The sequence below is a fragment of the Nannospalax galili genome, unplaced genomic scaffold (genome assembly GCF_000622305.1).
Source record: "Nannospalax galili isolate Female #2095 unplaced genomic scaffold, S.galili_v1.0 scaffold335, whole genome shotgun sequence".
Taxonomy (NCBI): Eukaryota; Metazoa; Chordata; class Mammalia; order Rodentia; family Spalacidae; genus Nannospalax; species Nannospalax galili.
The window spans coordinates 3,329,996-3,349,669 of record NW_008337842.1 but is presented as its reverse complement, the minus strand read 5'-3'; the positions used below and the strand labels follow the sequence as shown (position 1 = coordinate 3,349,669).

Sequence of the window (19,674 nt, the reverse complement as noted above, 5' to 3'; positions counted from 1 at the left end):
ACAAGCCCAGTCTTGTGCAGGTTACCACAGCTGCCGTGGCTTCAGGAGCACAATTGCCATGTCATGGTCAGAAGTCAGCCTTACTAAATATAAGCATTACTAGGGAAAGAGGAGGATGTCCTTGTATCTTCTTATGGAAATAGGAGAAAATGTTGCCAATGCTCTCATTTCCTGGGATTCCATGCAAAAGACAGATGGAACCCTTTCCTAATATAGAAATCTAATTTAAATCAGGATATGCACCCCTCCCCAGTACCTACTAGAATTTCAGCAATTTATACACTGTTCTAATTGTAATTGATATTTGAATCATTACACTAACCAGCAGTGGAATGTTAAAAGAAGCTATAGACTATAAGTTCACATACTGATTACCTATGTCTTAAAATTATGGAGTTGACTATACAGAAGTTCATAGCCATGTTCTAAGAACATAGCAGCATACAGATGGTATACAGCGCCTGTAAAAAGTTTTGGACCAAGGTGCCTCTAAACTCTGCAGATGCATAAATGCAAAAAGTTGGTGTCATGGTTATTAAAAGAAATAATCGTGATTTTTCTCTGATTTCCTAAAACTAACCATAATCTTTCATATCTTCAACACTCATAAATTGAACTAATCTTATGATGGGCTTTGGCCTCAATAACATTATCCTGTTTGCCTGGGCACAATGAATAGTCATCAAATGTCTAAGAGTTATTTTTCATTTTACTGTTGTTGGAAAGTTTTTTAATCCTTTCTTATACTTTTAGTTTTCCTATATGATTTTTTTCTTGGATTTTGAGAAACAGCTGATGCTTCTGTTTGATTACTACAGTTGTTAAGAAAACTGCAATGTGTCTTTAATACATATATTTCATTTTACCTTAATACGTTTTTTTCTAAATTTCCAGAAGAAAAACCATTTCTCATTACCTATAAGTTTTTTATAAAGTGAGTGATCGAAGGAATCTGTGTCTAATCCAGTATTTCCCACACACCTTTTGCTCATTCCCAAGGCACAGTGCTTTGTGCGTTGTTTGTTAACATTGCTAAATAACTCCTTGATGAGCCCACAAATAATCAAAAAAGAAAACATTTTCGGAGCAGGCAATGCCTTGTAAACTCAAAATACAATTGAATTCAGGGATACATGTGCTATCCTTGGTCTTCATTTAAATGAATGCTTTATTTTCTATGGCTTTCCAAAGCACCTATTGTCTGACTTTCATTAGCCCACTGTCTGCCCTGTTTAGAGAACTGAACCACATTTCCAGGCCTTTCCATGCTCCCAACCCACCATCTGCTCCTTCACAATTGCAGAAAAATTTTAAATAATAATGGAAGCAAACCTTTCACAAGGAACTTATTTTTTCAGCTGTTCTATTAGTTCCATGGGCCTTTTTTATGTCATGAAATTTAAAATCATTTCTAGTGGCGAGTTCTTTCATGTAGCTTGCAAAAATAATCAGGTTTTGGAGCAAAACAACCATGGCAGTTCCATCTGGCGGGACTGGAGTTCTGCAGATTCTGTTCTGGCCAAAGTGCATCCCCACGGCTCTTGTTGTTCTGACTTAGCTATACAAATACAAATAGCATTCCACAGGCACACCAAGAGCCAGGGATAAAAATATGGCACATTTTGTAACTTAGGCAACAGCAATCCAGTCATTTTCTCACAGACAAAGCCTGGACATAATTTGGTGCCAAGCAAGAGAGCTTAAAATTTTAAGAAAGTGTCAGAAAGTTGGAGTTCTAGAACCATGTGAGTTTTCCAAGAGACATAAAATAGTTCATATGCCAGAAATTTAAGACACTTGGAATCATAGTTCTTCTAAAGTTTGAGATTAGCCATAAAGATATAAGACCTAACATCCATTTTCAATATTTATTAACTAGGTTGCCTTAATTATCAAAGAAATTATCGTGAAAATTTTAAATATTTTTTTATTTATTATTTTTATTTTATGTGTATGCGTGTATTGCCTGCATGTAGGTAAGTGCACTATGTCGTGCAATGCCTGCAGAGGACAGAAGAGGCTGTCAGATCCCCTGGAACTGGAGTTACACACAGTTGTTAGCTGTCATGTGGATGCTGGGATTCGAACCTGGGTCTTTTGCAAGAACGGTCAGTGTTCTTGACTGCTGGGCCATCTCTCCAGCCCCCTATTGTGAAAATTTTAAATGAAGCAAACGAGTATGAAGTGACTAGAGCATAAAGCAGATGTCTAGAGAAGTCTTTGCCACCAGTTCCTGTTTGTTCAGCATCCACAGACCACTATATTCATGTGAAATCTTATAGAAATTTTCTATGATGATTTGCTACAGCAAGATTAAGTTGATGCAACAAGTTAATCAGTTTCAAAAGTATGCTATATAACTTCATGAACTACTACAAAAAATGAATGCACGTTCATTTTCATGGTAAATTCCTTTCCCTCAGAATTTGAACATGGCTTTGACTTCACTTTACCTCTCTATACTTTTGAACACCTTAAACAAATCAGAAAATCTTTTTACACCAATAACATAGTCCCTACTGTTACCAGGCTGGTGATAGTGAAGACAAGCCACACAAAACCTGGCCAAATCTTTGTAGGCTTTGTAGACATAAGGTAAGTCTTTATAAGGAGGTTTCAATATTCCTTCCTCAATTAAAAAGTATTACTTGCCTTGGGACTGGACCTACACCATGCACCATTGAATTAAATCACTTAAGAGCTTAAGAATGTAGGGACTTTTACACTTTATAGAGTGATATGAGGGAGAAGGTTGCCAATGGTTAAAAAAAAAAAAAAAGGAAGCTTGTCCTGGGAATTATACATTGTGCAGAACAGGTGGCCAGCAGCCCTCAGCACCTGTGAGCATGAATCAGCCCTCCTGATACATCCTCTAAAGGGATACCACATGGATGTGGATAAAAAAAGCCACCCACTGGCCCCCTAAAACCCACCAGACCCTCAGCATCAGGTCTCTATTGAACTTCAACAGCCCATACACTCACCATACCAACCATTCCAGACCCATCATTTCCACATCAGATTCAGTGTCCCAGATCAGTGCTTTCACCAGTATCTACACCACTAAGAGGCTTCTATGGAACCATAACCCATTAGTGGACAAAGTCTAAGCCCCTCAGCATGGCTCAAAAGCCCTCAATAACCTGGCTCCAGCCTCTTCCTCCAGCTTCTCTTCCTTTTTCCCATCTTCACACTTCCTGCTTGCATTCTTGTACCTCAGGAATGCTGTTGTGAAAATCCAAACCTTTGGTTTTCTCCACAGTGACACACCCTTGTCCTATCTTATTGACTTCCTTCTATCTTTTTAAACTAGACTCGGTATCATCTGTATTATAATGTGTTCAAGCCCATTTCTCAAGATAGTCAGTGACCATCCCCCAACTCTCATCTTTTCTCCCACTGCTCCATCTATACCAAATTGTGGTTAGGGAGATCTACATTAGAACCCAGGCTGTGACACTAGCTTCATGACCTTGGATAGGTTCTTTCAAGTATCTACTAAGTGTTCAATCTATTGACCAGAGACAATAACTCCTAACACTATCTCAGTGATTAATGGTGAGCATTTAATGAGACAATGCTTGTAAATCATTTAGCACACTGAAGAGAATATACAGCACATATTACTTGTCACTAAAAATGAGAAACACATACAAAGTGCCTGACGTAGAGCCCCTGACAGAAGTAGCTACCAGGAAACGCTGGGTCCATCAGCCTCACCTCTTATGCTAATTATCACACTAACTGTAGCTATACTTGTATAGCTAATTTCCCTATGATCTATATATACTGTCTACAAAAATCCATGTCTTCTTGTATTTCTGGAAATGACTATAATCTTACAGCACAATAGGCATACAACATAATTTGATTTAATCAACAAAGTGAAACTTCTGCTGCCAACCAACCAGCTTGCTTACTATTCCTTGAAGAAAACCTATGCTTTTCCTCCCGTGTTTGATGTTTGGTGCCTGAGATTCCTCACACCTAGGAGTTTCCTTGCTTCTCTGTGTCTTCTCAGCCTACAAATTCAAATCCTCAGTACAATCACTAACCTGATTTCTGACTTGCTGTTTGTAGAAATTAGGAACATGTTTTTCTATATCATGAGCTACTTTTCCTGGATATATCTGTATCTGATACTTACCTCTCCATAAGAAACCTCATGACCTTAGTAATTTAAAACAATTATCATTTCTTCCAGTTATGTGTATCATCTGGAAGCTCATCTGCTGTTTCCTTGGGAACCCTCGTGTTGCATTTAGCTGGAGTCTCAGGCAGACTTTTAGACAGAACAATCTCCCTCACCCCTCTGCTGGCTGTCCGTAGGAACTCCTCACTTTTACTTCCACAAAGTCTCTTGTCCTTCTGGAGGCTAGACCCACTTACCTATAAGGAGGGTAGCAAGTGAAGACACCTTGAGCCCTAAGATTTGAAGCTTGCAAATCCCTTTGGCCATATTTTGTTCATCAACTCACAACACAAAGTCATGCTAATTTCAGAAGTCTCAGAGCGATGAATCCATTTCCTGGCAGGGAGAAACTTCCAAGAAATTGTAGCTATATTTAATCTTCCACAGATGGTAGGTCCTAATATGAGCAATTAATTGATTGCATTTTTCCTAGCACCTGCAAAGTTCAGTACTGGTCTTTCCCATCGGGGGTGGCCAGTGAACTTACTCTCTTGAGGAATTAGTACACAAAACATGCTTGCTAGATCCTTGAGAAAACAAAGTCAAGTGATTCTTGGGAGGATTGTGTCTCAAGTCTAGTTCTATGATTGATAGGCTGGTTGATCTTGGGCATGTAACTTCTATGTTTGGTATCTTTTTTGTAAAACAGTCAACAAAATTTACTTCCTAAGATAACAGCATATGAAACACTTGGTACATAGTGATGCTTATAACTGTTGGGTTATTATGGACTATTTTTCCCGCTTGTGATTAAATATGCAACTCAGGTAAGTGGTACATAAGTCAGAACCTGTTTTAAACTTTGTGAAAATACATTTATTAGATATTTGAGGGCATCATACAATATTGACACCAATCAGAATCCCCCTGGATCTGCTATGCATTTATCATATTGGCCAATCTATCAAATTCTCTATGTCCATTTTTTAGCCTGGGGGAATAAAGTGTTCGGTATCCACTTAAAGGTTAAGTATGTTCATATCAGCAGAACTTCACGTTCATTCCAAAATCATATGTCCTGTGATGGATCTTAATTCAGATGTTAAAATGTGGTGTTAGAAGGTTCAATGTCTTATCATCTTCTCTACCTGCCTTCCACCCATGGATATGATGATAACAAGAAATTTAATGTATGAAGTATTGTAAATTCTTTGGAAGTGTCACCATTTACAAATGACTATGAGTATTGCTATCTAAGCATTAGTGCCAATATCTTTAAAGGGATACTTTCTAAACTTTGTAATTAAAATTTTAAAAACTTACTCAGCAGTGCCAAAAATATAATGCCAGTAAGATAATGCCTTAGTATATTTCGATATATTCCTTCAACTAAGTTGGCGCCTAAAATATTATAGGGTAATAAAAATGGCAATAAATGTATTCAGAAGAAATTCCTAATCTTATCACTTTACTACCTTGGTGACCTATTAGTTCAAATTAACTCATTTTCATGGAGGGGCTTTTGGGGCAGCTGTGAGGCTGCTCTGCTAGCTACAGGAAGTTGCAGACTGGCAAATTTCATTCAAATATAAACCTCTAGATTTGGCTACCTGGCATTGCAGGATCCTGTTGTTTGCAGTATGCAAAATAAAAATTATATACCATCTTACGTGGTCAAAGCTAGGTGCTCTTAAATATTAATTTCAATGTTATTTCTAGAGGATTGGTAGGATGAAAACTGACTGAGTGGATACAATACATGGAACAAAGAATAAAAGGAGTGAGTGTTCCCTTCACGTGGGGAAGCAAAGCCTGTGTGGCTTAGGCTGTGCTCTCCTAACCTGTGAAATCTGAAAATGGGATGGAGAAGTAAGCCCAAAGCTCTGAAATCTGTCCAGGGAAATCCTCCCCCATCCCACAGGGTGCTTTCTTCTTTGTTCTGTGAGGGGAACTGAAGGGGTATATTATCGTTGCTTTTCACATTGGTCCATCTAAATCCTTCGAAGGCCACTGCAGAGGGGACAGCACCAATTATAACTACAGAATAGCTAATTTTATGAAAGTGTTCCATAATATGATTCTGGTGCTGAACTACAGAAGTTCATCAAAATTCATCAAAATGCATTAAATTACACACTTAAGATCTATGAATTTTATCATATGTAAATGAAACTTCAATAAATTAGACTCTAACCAAAATGAAATACCATTTGAAAGATCAAAAAGATATATATTCATATATATGTATATATTCATATACTATGTGTGCATATACATGTGTGTATATACATGTATATACATATGTGTGTGTCCTGCATGTGCATGTACACACACACACACACACACACACACACACACACACATCAGACAAGGGAGTGTCCAATCTTCCTGATGTTTTTGTGAGCTTTTAGATAATTATATGATCTCTCTAAATGACCCTAAATCTCCCTTATACTAAGTTTTCTAAAATTATGGTGGTTTTTTAACTTTTATTTTCTAATTATTAAAATTCATGGAAGGCGTTCTGGGATGGTGGTTAAGAAACAGGCTCTGAAATCAGAAGTCCTGATTGGATCCCACTTCCTGCCACCACATCTGTCAACCCACCCTAGGGGGGAACTTCAGTGTTTAGTGTTTCAGCCTCATAGTTAGTAAAATGAGAATAATGTTACTTCTGGGATTGTCATAAGACAAAAATTACCCAGCAAACTTTAAAATAAAAATTATCAAAACAAAAAATAGAAAATATTAATATAAAAATTCAATGTGCATCTGGAGAGATGACACGGTCAATAAAATGCTTGCCACAAAACATGAGAACCTGAGTTCAGGTCCCCAGCACCCATATGCGAATAAAAGGCATTGTGGCACACGCGTGTAGCCCCACTGCTGGTGAAAGGGTGTGCACAGAAACAGGAGGATCCCTGGAGCTTGCTGGCCAGGCAATCTAGTTAAATCAGGGAGCTTCAGGTTCAGTGAGAGACCCTTTTTCAAAAGATAAAGTGAAGAGCGGCTGAAGAAGATCCCAACACCAACCTATGACTCGCACACACACATGAACATTTGTGCACAAAAACACATAATAAATAATTTTAAAATGCAAAATAGGAGTTCAGCAGCAAACTCCAATTGAAGAATTAGTGAACTAAACATAGCTGAAGAAATTCAGACCAGTTTACAGCACAAATGAAGAACACAGAATCATGGATATAGGAAAAATAATAGGATAAAATACAGAGGATAAACATAAAAGATCTGAAATATATCCAAGCACTCTCAGAAGGGACAACAGAGATAAATATTTGAGGAGATGATGGTTCAAGAGCTTCCAGAACTGATGAAACCCTGAACCCCCAGACATGAAGCACATCCTATCCCAAGCAGAATAAACAAAAGAAATCTGCTTGCATACAAGATGAGCTGAACTTGAAGAACCTGAAAAAGGAAAGATGTTAAAAAGCAACCAGAGGGTCTAGAGAGATGGCTCAGCAGTTAAGAGCACTAACTGCTCTTGCAGAGGACCTGGATTCAATTCCCAGCACTCAGGTGACAGCTAACAACCATCCCTAACTCCAGTTCCAGGGGAATCCATTGCCCTCTTCTGACTGCCACAGGCATTGCATGACATGGGTGCATTTACATACATGCAGGCAATACACTCATACACATAAAAAATAAAAATAATTTAAAAATTTAAAGCAACCATAAAGAAAAGAAAGACCATCATAAAGAATGACTTTAATAACGGACTTCTTAACAGCAAGCATGGAAGCCAAAGATAATGGTTTATATCTTTGAAGTGCCAAGAAAATAAATACTAAAAAGTTCTGATTGTAAACCCAGCAATATCATCTTCCAACTATAAGGTCAAAAGAAATTCTATTTCAAATAAATAAAACGTGAAATAGTTTACTACCAAAACCACCTGCATTTAAGGAATTTTCTAAAGAATTGTTTTTGGAAAATGGAAGTAAAATAAAAGAAAGTCTGGAAGGAAATCGATCAAAGAAAGTAATAAGCACATAAACAAGTCTAATACATATACATATACAAGTCTAATATAATAATGATGTCTAACTTGTGAGTCCTTATTTTTTAAAATAAAACAGGCTAAGGTATCAGGAAATAGCTCAGTAAGATGGGAGTAAGAGTTAATAGCCTAGAGTTCTTGTCTTTCAGTAGGAGGGTTAGGGATAGTGTTTGTAGGCCTTGTTAAATCTGCATGGTAAAATTTTATGGATGGCCATAAAGAATGGAAATGGCGTATAATTTCTACAGTAGGCACAAGGAGAAATTATACAAGGAGAAAGAACACAAGAGACTTTTTCTGTCAAGTTATAATACAATTAACTAGACTTGGAATTGTGGAGTCTTTGTAGAACCTTCTACTATTAAAATTGGGTTTGGTAGTTCCAAGGTAATAATTAAACCTGTGCAGTAGTGGGAGGAGAGAGTGTTAGCAATTGGTGGTGGCGCAAGAGAAAGACTGGGGAACTTAGACCAGCATTGTGGAAGTGGGAAAAGGCTGTGTCTGCCACAGTGCGCACCCTGGCTACATCTGAGCCTGCTGCAGGGGCATGTAGGCTCTTGGAGGATGCTGAGAGGAGACTGCCTTGATGTTCTGGAACTTACACAACAGGCTCTGAAATCAGAAAGGCATCAAATTTGGCATTGACTCTCAGAAGCCTTCAGCCTGGCCCTAGCTTGCAAGATGAGCAGAAACAGAGAAGTGGGGGAACAGTGGACTCTCCCTAGGGCAGCACCCCAAACAGCTACCACCCTCACTACAACCTACTTTTGTAGAAAGGAGGCTGAGACAGAAGCCAGAAGGTATTAAGGGTCCTCAGAGTTCTCCGAAGAGAGACCCAGACAGACAGAATCAGAAACAGAAAGGAAATACTGAATGGCAGGGGCCCTAGCAGCATGGGAAAATTTGCCCAGACTGAGCCCATGTATGATTTAATCACACAGATATTGGGAGAACCTGATCTATACTCACTTCTGGCCACTGCATACCCAAGAGTTCCCTTTGGCAACTTAAAATTTATTTTACCTGGGTATGGTAGTATATACCTGCACTCCCAGCATTACAGAGACAAAAACCAAAAGTTATGAGTTCAAGGGTAGCTTGGGCTACCTAGTGAGACCTGTCTCAAATATTATATATATAAATATTATATATATATATATATATATATATATAGAGAGAGAGAGAGAGAGAGAGAGAGAGATCATTCCTCATCCATGGTTTCACTTTCCAGGGTTTCAGTTACCCACCATCAACTGCAGTTTGAAAATACTTAATGGAAAATTCCAGAAGAAAATAATTCATAAGTTTCAAATTGTGTGCCATTCTAAGTAGCACACTGAATTTGCTGCTGACCTATGGGGTCCCAATAGAGAGATAAATTCCATCTTTGTCCACATCAGCTGTTTAAGAAGCTTTTAGTCTACATCTGCACATCAGCTACTTAAGAAGCTTTCTCATTGGGACGGGTGTGTAGCTCAGCGGTACAGTGCTTGTCACCATGCACAAGGCCCTGGGTTCAGTCTCCACCCAACACAACTAGGAAAAGAAATACTTCTTGGTTCCCAGACCATCTATCACAATATCACAATGCTTATGTTTAGGTTACTTTTGCTTCACTTACTAATGGCTCTAAAGCAGAAGAGTGGGGGTGCTGGGAATTTCATTACAGTGTATGGTGTTATTATGTTTTATATTCTCATTCATAATCTCCTGGTGTGCCTAATTATGGTAAACATTAGTATAGTTTGAATGTGTAGGGAAAATATGGTATATATAGGGTTCGGTACTATGCATGGTTCTTAGTATCTATGGCTCACAAGTAGTAGGGGGCCATGCTAACAATAGCCAACAAGTATACACTGCCTACTTTGTGTAAGGCACTAATCTAAGTGTTCCATGTCTATGATCTAATTTCATTTCATGTACCCAAGATCCTCAGTCAACAAAGGGATTCAAACACAGACACACTGATTCTAGAGCCTTCACTCTTAAATACTATGCTGCCTCTGAGTGGTTGGATGATAGTTTCTGGAGGACAGAATTCAAAGTTAGTGCCACAGACTGAATGGTTGTGTTCTCCTCAAAATTCCTAGGTTGAAGGTCTAATCCCCCCATAACGGTATTTGGAGGCAGGGACTTGGAGGGAATTAGTGCAATCAATACAGGAGAGGTAACTTCTGTGTGTCACATGAAGCCACAATGAGGAACCAGCCTTCTGAAAATCAGAAAGAGGGTCCATCACCAAGAACCAAGCCATCATCTTAGCCTTCCAACCCCAGAACTGCGAAATAAAGTACTAAGACAACCTATCTTCAGTATTTGTTATAGCAGGTAGAGCTAAGACAGTTGAGGGGAGGGGTAAAGTCAGTCAGTATAGTGCTTACCACACAAGCATGAGGACCTGAGTTTGATCCTAACCTAAACAACAAGCCCCAGAAGTTCCAGTGAGAGATCTTGTCTCCCCTGCCTCAAAAATGGTGAATAAGATCAACCTCTGGCCTTTACACACACACAGAGAGAGAGAGAGAGAGAGAGAGAGAGAGAGAGAGCACATACACAGGTATTCACACATGAACATGTACACATATGTGTGCACACACACACACAAAGAAGACAGTTGGGAAATGGTGGATTATCTTCAAATATTTGAAAAGCTCTGGAATAAAAGTTAAATTTAGTCTACATGATCCAAAGAGAGAATTAATAAAGAAAAGAGACTCTTTCCAATTTAGTTTATAGCAATCAGAGATCCAGGAGAAGAAACAGAGAGGACGAGAGTAGGGAAGGAACGAGTAAGAGCGATGACTTCTCTGCCATTGGATACTGGATGCCCAGTGCTGTAACATGCAGAGAATTTAAGCAAGGAGTAGGGAGTTCAATGAGATCCTATAAAATCTCTCCAACTCTTTAGACTCTGTAAGACCTTGAGGGCATTGGCTAAGAGCTCAGGCCTAGGATGCTAAGGATTCTTAACCTCCTCAGCAGCTGCTTCCATCGCTTACTTGACACTGGGGATGCTGGAATCAGATTTTGCATTTGAAATATTCTTTTTATTTTATTGTGTGTGTGGTGTATACATATGTGGTATGTGCATGTGTATACATGTATATGTGTAGGCCTAAAGTCACTGTTGAATGTCTTTCCTCAATCACTGAACCTGAAGCTCATCAGTTCAGCTAAAGTGGCTGTTCAGCAAGCTTCAGGGATGTACCTGTCTCCACCCCCACTCCCACCTCTGAGACTGGGTCACAAGCACACTCACCATGCCTGGCTTTTACATGGGTTAAGTCGCTACACACCTTCTGATGTTCTGATGTCAGAGCAAGCATCACCTCCACCAGGATGTGTTCCCACTCAACCCTAATACCAGCTTAGCAACCTTATCACCCATCTCCCCCCTCCCCATGCCACTATAGTGACCTTCATCAGTCTCCTGCAGTGATAGATTAAGTAGGATGGCTTAAAACAATAGAAATGGATTGTCCCACTCTTCTGGAGGTGAAACACCTGGAGCGCAGTGTCAGCAGGGCCCAGTCCCTCAGAGCTGTGGGGGCAGCACCCTCCTTACTTCCTCATAGTTCCCGGTGGTCACCAGCCAGCCTCACATTCCTAAATGTGAGACTGAATCCCTGGATTTTCCTGTCTTCACACACCCCTCTCCCCATGTCTGTATCATTGCGTGCTCTTTTCTTCTTAAAGGGACTTCAGTCACATGCGATTGGAGTCCATCCCAATTTAGAACGTTTACATCTAAATTTAAGTAATTACATCTTCAAAAACCCTATTTCTAAATAAGGTTACCTTCACAATTGCCAGGGATTAAGACTTCGGGTTTGGGGCCTATGGAAATGGTTCATCCAGTAAACATTCTCACAATGATGTCTGAGGACTTGAGTTCAACACCCAAAACTGACACGATGGAAGGAAACAACTGATTTCTGCAAATTGTCCCTGACCGCCATACGTGCACCATGGCACAGTCACCCCCTCCCACCAACATAGAAGAAATAAATAAAGAACATGTAAAAGACTTCAGGAGTTCAGTAGAACCTTCTTCAGCTTATCACTTGCTCACCCTCCTGTAATCACTGGACTGTAGGTTCTTTAAGGATTGTATCTTCGTTCCAAAAATTTTTATTGTGACCATTACAAGCCATGATGTACTCTGAGCAAGGAGGGTAAAAATCACAGTCAAGGTTCCCGGACTCAGTGAGCTTCTATTCTGCATGGAGACCAACAATGAAAAGTGGCCATTCAGGGTTGAAGCCAAATGCCAATCACATATAGATATACAAACACATTAATATATGCATATGTAATACCATCTAATAGATATTTGATTACTCAAACAGTAAAATACAGGATAAATTATTCTTTCTCATCCAGTTAATGCTGTGTACATGTTTATCAGAATCTACAAATTTAGTTTTGCTCTATCCTTTGTAAAACTTCATTCTGCAGTACTTGAATACTAATTCAAAGTTGCCCCCATCCAACTCTTCGAGTAATATTTCTGAGTATCAGAAAATAGAGTTTGAGGGCTAGGGAGATAATTTACTTAATAAAGTGCTTGCTGGACAAGCATGAAGACCTGAGTTCAACCCAGCAGCCATATATAAAGCCAAGGAGGTGGCATACGCTTGCAATCCCAGAGCTGGGAAGGGAGGCAGATGGGAGGATCCCTGGGGCTCACTGGCCAGCCAGTCTGGCCTAATCAGCAAGCCCGGGTCCCAGTGAGAGGCACTGTCTCAAAAAACAGGGTGGCTGACCATCTGGAAGAACAACACCCAGCATTAACCTGGAGACCTCTGGCTTCCATACGCACATGCATACACATGAACCTGCACATGTGCACAAGCACATATATATGCACACAGCAAAAAAACAAAAAAGAAAATGAAGGTTTGGGATTATACTCTTATACTTTAAATTAAATTGAAGCTTGTAACTAAAAAAGAAAACACCTGCATTCTGTTTGCTTTCTAGGGCAGCATCAGTTCCTCCCAATCTCCATTCGTCCAGATGCCAGGTGAGTCCTTTAACTCAGCAAGCAATTCACTCCTGTTTGAGTGGCAACAGATCATTTGGTTGGTATTTTTTCAGTGTGGGTAACCACCAAGCCCAGGGCTCTGCACATGCTGTACAAGTACTCTGCCACCAAGCAATCTCTAGTCAAGAGCTTACAACATTTGAATACTTGCCTTATGTCTTTGCTTCTTTGAAAAAGCAATCAGTGAAGAGAGATCTCATTGGGTCAGACCTGAACTCAACCCATTGTGTCTTGAAGGCAGCCTTTTGTCCCCTGCTTGGCCTAGTAATTAGGCCCCTGGCATAGTATTAAAATGTCTTAAGTTCTGGAACCATTGTCTTATCGAGAGATGTTGTGCCCGTGTTAGACAGAAAGAGAAAAGAAACTTAGGGGTGGGGACTGCCATTTATTAGACACTGTGTGTCACACTTTGTTCAGCGTGCTGTGTTCATGTCAGCCCCATGTGTATTATTCCACACTCCTATGAAAGAAAATTTCTTTATAAATTTTTATTAATTATTTTTATCTTATATGTATTGCCCGCATGTATGTAAGTGCACCCATGTAATGCACTGCCCACGAAGGTCAGAAGAAGGTGTTGGATCCCCTGGAACTGGAGTTACAAATGGCTGTCAGCGCCATGTGGGTGCTGGGAACTGAACCCAGGTCCTCTGCAAAAGCAATCAGTGCTCTTAACTGCTGAGCCAACTTTCCAGCCCCAAGAAATATTCTTAACAAGCACTCTTGCATGTACACACACACACACACACACCCTTCCATATCTCAAACTCACGTGTGCTTTAGCAATTTCCAAGTTACATATGTAAAGGAATAAGAGCTACGGAGCATCCAGATAACATGAATCTCTACATGGTGTTTCCCAGTCTAATTTACCTCCATTGGAATGTGGTTGCATTGCTCTTTTATAGTAAAAGAAGCTTCTGCATCTTCTCTAAACTTCTAGAATCATTCTTCCTCTTTTTTAAAGTAGCTATGCCCAAGAAAGCAGAGGGCTTTTCTTCATGATTTTTATATTTGGAAACTGGACATATAAACATTGCAGCCTGGAAGCCTTGTTTACAGATTCACTCTGTTTTTGTTCTTCAGTGATCCTTTGGATATAACTTCGTGAAATGAAACAGAAACTTATTTCTTGATATGAATTTTCATTTGCTAGACTATTTCCCAGGGAAGTAAATTCATATAAATTTGACACCACAGAGTTTGAATGTACAAGCAGATTGAAAGTTGATGAATTTCAAACAAGGGTGAATGAATGAAGCTCACTTAAAGTTCCAGTAGGGAACGTGATTGCTTCCCATGAACAAATACATTTGCACATAACGTTGGACACACTATTCCACTCCTGGGATTACAGACATGTATAAGTCCTGATCTGCCACTAAGGATCTTGCAGATGAAAGAGTAATGAACACAATACAAAGTGTCAGGGTGTGTGGGAGGGGCCTACCTCAGTGTGACTACGTATGATGAGAAGGGGAAAGGTCCTCGTGAACTTGGCTTCTTTTCTCTCTAAAGAATGTGGTGTGGGGCAGGGTCAAAGCTCAGATGTGCTCCATTCTTGTGGGAGAAAGGTAAAGAAGACAGAGACTTGCATCTTCTTCCCAGCTCAGCCTTTTGTGACCTCCATGTGTTTGCTTTAAATGAGACCTCTTCTTTCACCAGGAAGAATACTTAGATCATCAATTATGCAGACCTAGAGTCTATTCCCAAACAGATCTAAATGATCATCCATCTCCTGCTACAGATGACTGCCGGGTCAGAAAGTGTTTAAAGAATACATATCTTGTCTCTTGGAACTATTTCCTTGGTCTTTTCTTAAATAAGACCTTTGTCAGTTTCTGTTTTTTCCTCCAAAAGAAAACTGTACCAGGCATTCTCTTCCAAAACGTGCCCTATGTCCTGGTGAGGTAAGCAAGGGATTCAGTATGGCCACCAGGGGGCAGCAAATAACACCAGACTCATCGAAACCAGAAACTAGTCATTTCCGTGCTCCTCTAAAACTGGCTTCTCTGAAACCATATTATCTCAAAGTAAGTCATTTACTGATGCCTAGTAGGTTTGAGACATGTTGTTAAAAGTCACTGCACAAAAGAACTCAAAGACAGTACCACATGCCTATGACTTGAGGGGGGGTTATATGTGCCACCTAATCTAGAAGTATAGTATCTCAAGTAAGAAGCCCAGAAGAAGCCTCTTGGAAAGAGTCCTGTGTATTATGGGATGTAGTTCAGAAACTGTGGAAAGATGCTTACAGTTCCATAAAAAATTTAAATTCCAAGTGTTCTCATTTCATTCTGTTTCTGTGACAAATACCATGACCAAAAACAACTTAGAGGACAAAAGGGTTTATTTCAGCTTACAGGCTCCAGTCCATCATAGAGTGAAGTCAGGGCAGGAGCTCAAGCAGGAGCTTGAAACAAACCACAGAGAAATGCTAGTTGCTGGCTCACTCACAGGCTCATGCTTAGCTTTATTTCTAGATAGCCCCAAACCATCTGCCTAGGGATGGTGCTGCCCACAGTGGGATGGGTCTTCCTACATCAATTAACAACCAAGACAACCCCTCACAGACATGCACACAGACTAACCTGATACAGATAAGTACTCAATTGAGACTCTCTTTCAGGTGATGCTAGACTATGTCAAGTTGACAGTTGATGCTAACTAGGGTACCAACGAATTCTTTGGTTTAATCTCTCTAAACTCCTTCTTAGCATAGTGTCTAGACCTGGAAGATACATGAAAAGTCATTGCCTCAGTAAAGTTTTTGTACATCTGGCATTAACTCATCCCTAAGGCCAGAATCAACTCTGAGCACATCTGTTATTTGGGCTAGAACAGTTAAAAACAGTGATGCAGGAATAGTTTATGCCTTTCAAGACATTTGTCTATTGCTTTGTTAATGTTGCTTCCTGGCACATGCGGGTAACATCTTTTCACACCGCAACAAGCAGAAGCCACAATGCTCTGAGTTTCCTAGATGAAACTTTCACCCATTTGCTTCTCATTTGGCCACAGGATCACCAGTCATGTCAGGTTACTATGGTGTCAGGAGATCTTTCCTGTCTGACTCGGACTTCCATGGCAGCAAACCATTCTCAAATGATGTCTACACCTCCAGCATGTCCAAGCCCTTTTCCTGTGAGTCCTCAGCAGGGCAGAGCCATACAGCACTGTTGGAGTCCTACTTGACCGAGCCCTATGGAGACTACCGCCCACCAGCACTGACCCCCACGTCAAGCTCCCTGTTCAGCACCTCAACTCTGCCACCTCTCCTGCCACCTCCCTTCCCCAGCGACCCCACTCATTTTGTGTTTGTGAGTATGGTTATGTCACGTGTGGGGAAGAATGGGAGTCCCTGGTTCTTGTGGATCTGGCCAACTTCATGCTTGGCAAGCAGGCTGAAGTCAGTTGTGGCTCGCTTGGAGACCGCTGTGTTTGCTCTGCACATGTCTAGAGGTGGCAGGTTGGGCTAGCTCTACTAGGACACATTTGAGAGTGTCCTGCCCAAAGATCAGATTAGCCATGGCAGCAAAGTGTCTATCTAGGGATTTGAACCAGGAAACTATAAAGAATTCATATGCCTTTTGTTAACTATTCTCCTGATTTTGCCAAATGTTCCCCACCCCATTAGTGAAAGACTTCATTAGGCCTCTAAACCTTAAGGAACAGATGTTGAAGTTACATCTAGATGGGACTAGGTAATCTCCCAAGACAGGTGCACCCAACTTCCTCTTCCCTCCCAGTCCCTTTCCTCCAGCTTCTCCACAACATTTCTAGCCTACCTTCTTCTCCCATGATCCTTCCAAAGAAATAAGTTCATAAAGATCTCAAGTCTGCTAATACTCTTTTTATAGAAAACTGTAAAGCCTTCTACTACAAAAGAATGAATCTCCAAAGGTGGAATTTTAGACCAAAGAGGTGGGACAGGGAATTAACCTTACTGAGTACCTATTCTATGTCAAGACTTTAATGGGCCTTTGTTCATTTAATACTTGTAGTAACTCAAGAAATGTTTACGAATACCCCATTTTACAGATGAGGTTCTGAGAGTCAGGAGGGCAGTGCATGGTACATCTGCAATGATCTCAGTCCACTCCAAGGGAAGTAGGCTTGAAAAGGTAGGGTACCCCCACCCCAGGCTTCAGAAGGTAAGGTACCCACTCCCCCATCCCAGGCCATGCTAGAGCTTATGTGATTTGGAGGACTACTCTTTCCAAAAGGGGCCAGGTAGTGACATTTCCTAGTTGTATAAAGAGTATTCTAGGACCAAGAGTAACACCCTAGACTAGAAAGGAGCCCAGACTTTCCAGCCAGGTCGAACACCAGAGGTGTACAGCAGCAACAGCAGGAGGGGCCAGGGCTGCTCTGGAGGCCTCAGTCCAGTGGCGGTCCTGTATCCTCAAGAGCATCATCAGCTATTGGATAATCACCCCTGGCCTTGCTATTCTCCTCAGAGAGACTCGTGGGAGCAGACGGTGCCTGATGGTCTCAGCCAGCCAGACCCCATGCCAGCTGACGCCCTGCAGACCTTGCCACCCAGCACCAGTTGCTTCTCCCAGCTCGAGTCAGGAAGTGGCTCACAGCACAGGAGCATGGGCTGGGGGACCTCCCTTGCTGGAGCTCAGTCCTATTCGCTGCATGCCCTGGAGGATCTGCACCATGCACCAGGGTACCCAACCCCACCTTCGTACCCCTTCGCTCCTTTCATGACAGTGTCAACCGACCTACCATCCAAGGTGGTTCCCCTCTCCCCAGAGGAAGGGACAGATGCCTCCTCCCTTCATGATCCTTCACCTTGGACAAAAGAAGATGGGAACATGGCCTGGGGGTCATATGAATGCCGCAGAGCTTACTGAGATGGTGGATCAGAGGACTTCTTCACTCTTGAAATTGGGTCTGTGTTCCACAGTTTTCTAGGTGTGCCCCCTCATTCGGAACTGATTTTCAGTATAAGCCATAATGTTGCCCAATGCTAATGGACAATGACATTCATTTCTGCTCTTTCCCACCACAATCCCACTAAAATACACTACAATGTCCATCAAATATATCAATATATCGTGGATCACATCTAGTGAGACAATCTTACAATGAGGTCACTTTGGAACTTTGGTACCATTTCATTCTGAATCCACTGTTATCTTGGAAGTATTGTTTTTGGCACTGATTTTTTTCTTATATTACATTAAAAACTTTATGAAGATCATAAAACATAATGATTTTTCTATTAGTTATAAACTATGTGTATTTAGCAAAAGAAATGGGAAAGGTATAATGTATCTATATCACATAAAACAGAGTTAGTTTTATACGATGTGACTTTAAAGTGTGCAGGGTTATACACATGCCCCTCATTACAGGTTGCAAAGGCCCAGTAAAAATTATGGCATCAGATAGAAATGCTTTATTGTCAACAAAATAGAATGAGATCAGGAGATTGGTTTTGCAAATGCAGAGTTGTACCCAGGATGTCCAAATGTTGTTTCAGTGTCACCCACCCAAAAAGGCTCAAATGTTTATCTGCTCAATGGGAGCCTCAATTAAACTAAACACTAGCTGGCTAATAGAATAAACCTATAGTTAAAAGTGGCTGAGTAAAATGGGCATTAAATGATCAAAAAAAGAATTCATATATATTTCTAAAAGCCCAGAAGGTAGGACTATGCTGATGGCAAGCAGCAGACCACAGGACAAGAAGCAAAGGGGCTTCAAGGAAGGACAGACTGCCACAGTCGGAGCATTACATAAAGTCTCTACCAGCTGTGTGGAGGAAGGCCTCTGAGGCTAATTGGTCAGATATACAGCTCTTATCATGTACAAATGAAGAAACTGACATCAGAGATACGACTCCATCTTGTGTGAGTCTAATTTGGATTTCTTTGCTAAACCCAACATAATCTCCACCTAGCTGTCCACTAACGGGCAGGCCATGCCCACCGTAAATGCCCTGCACACTTGACTACGGAGATGCATGAACCAAGGCCCACAGGCCGTACCTGGATGCTTCTTCCTATCTTCTACCACCATCCTCTCTTTACTTCCTTCTCACCCCTTTCTGATGCCCCTGCTCCCTCCTGTCTTCTAAAAGCCAAGCCTCTCCTTTTCTACTGGATGCCCAAAGTACCCGAGGCCAGTCCCTCAGTACAGCTCCATCCACCACGTCTGCTGCTGTTGTCTCATAGCCTACCTCAGATAGGCAGGAGTCCATCAATTCAAACGGAAGTTAATTCACACTTAGAAGTGGGTAGTGGATCTCTCCTCTTGTCTTCTGAGGGTGTTTTCTGGCTCAGCAAACCACTGTAACTTCCGGAATGCCAGGAGAGATGCTGGGGTAAGAAACCTTCCTTACCGTGCACCGGAAGCTGCACCGGAAGCTCCTCCCTGGTGACTACTCACGTGAGAGCAAGAAGAATGGGCTTACGGGTTTGAGTGGCTGCCACATGGCTCTCGCAGGTC

General features: G+C 41.0%; 1 protein-coding gene across 1 annotated transcript in view; it reads left to right on the top strand.

The window, feature by feature from the left end:
• The window catches only part of CUNH11orf53 (chromosome unknown C11orf53 homolog), a 29,242-nt gene extending 11,168 nt beyond the window's left edge, over positions 1–18,074 (top strand). The window contains exons 3-5 of the mRNA XM_008832822.2: positions 13,149–13,191; positions 16,234–16,532; positions 17,673–18,074. Of these exons, the coding sequence (XP_008831044.2) occupies positions 13,149–13,191; positions 16,234–16,532; positions 17,673–18,074 (744 nt within the window). The remainder of the gene's footprint in view (positions 1–13,148; positions 13,192–16,233; positions 16,533–17,672) is intronic.
• The last annotated feature ends 1,600 nt before the right edge of the window (positions 18,075–19,674 follow it).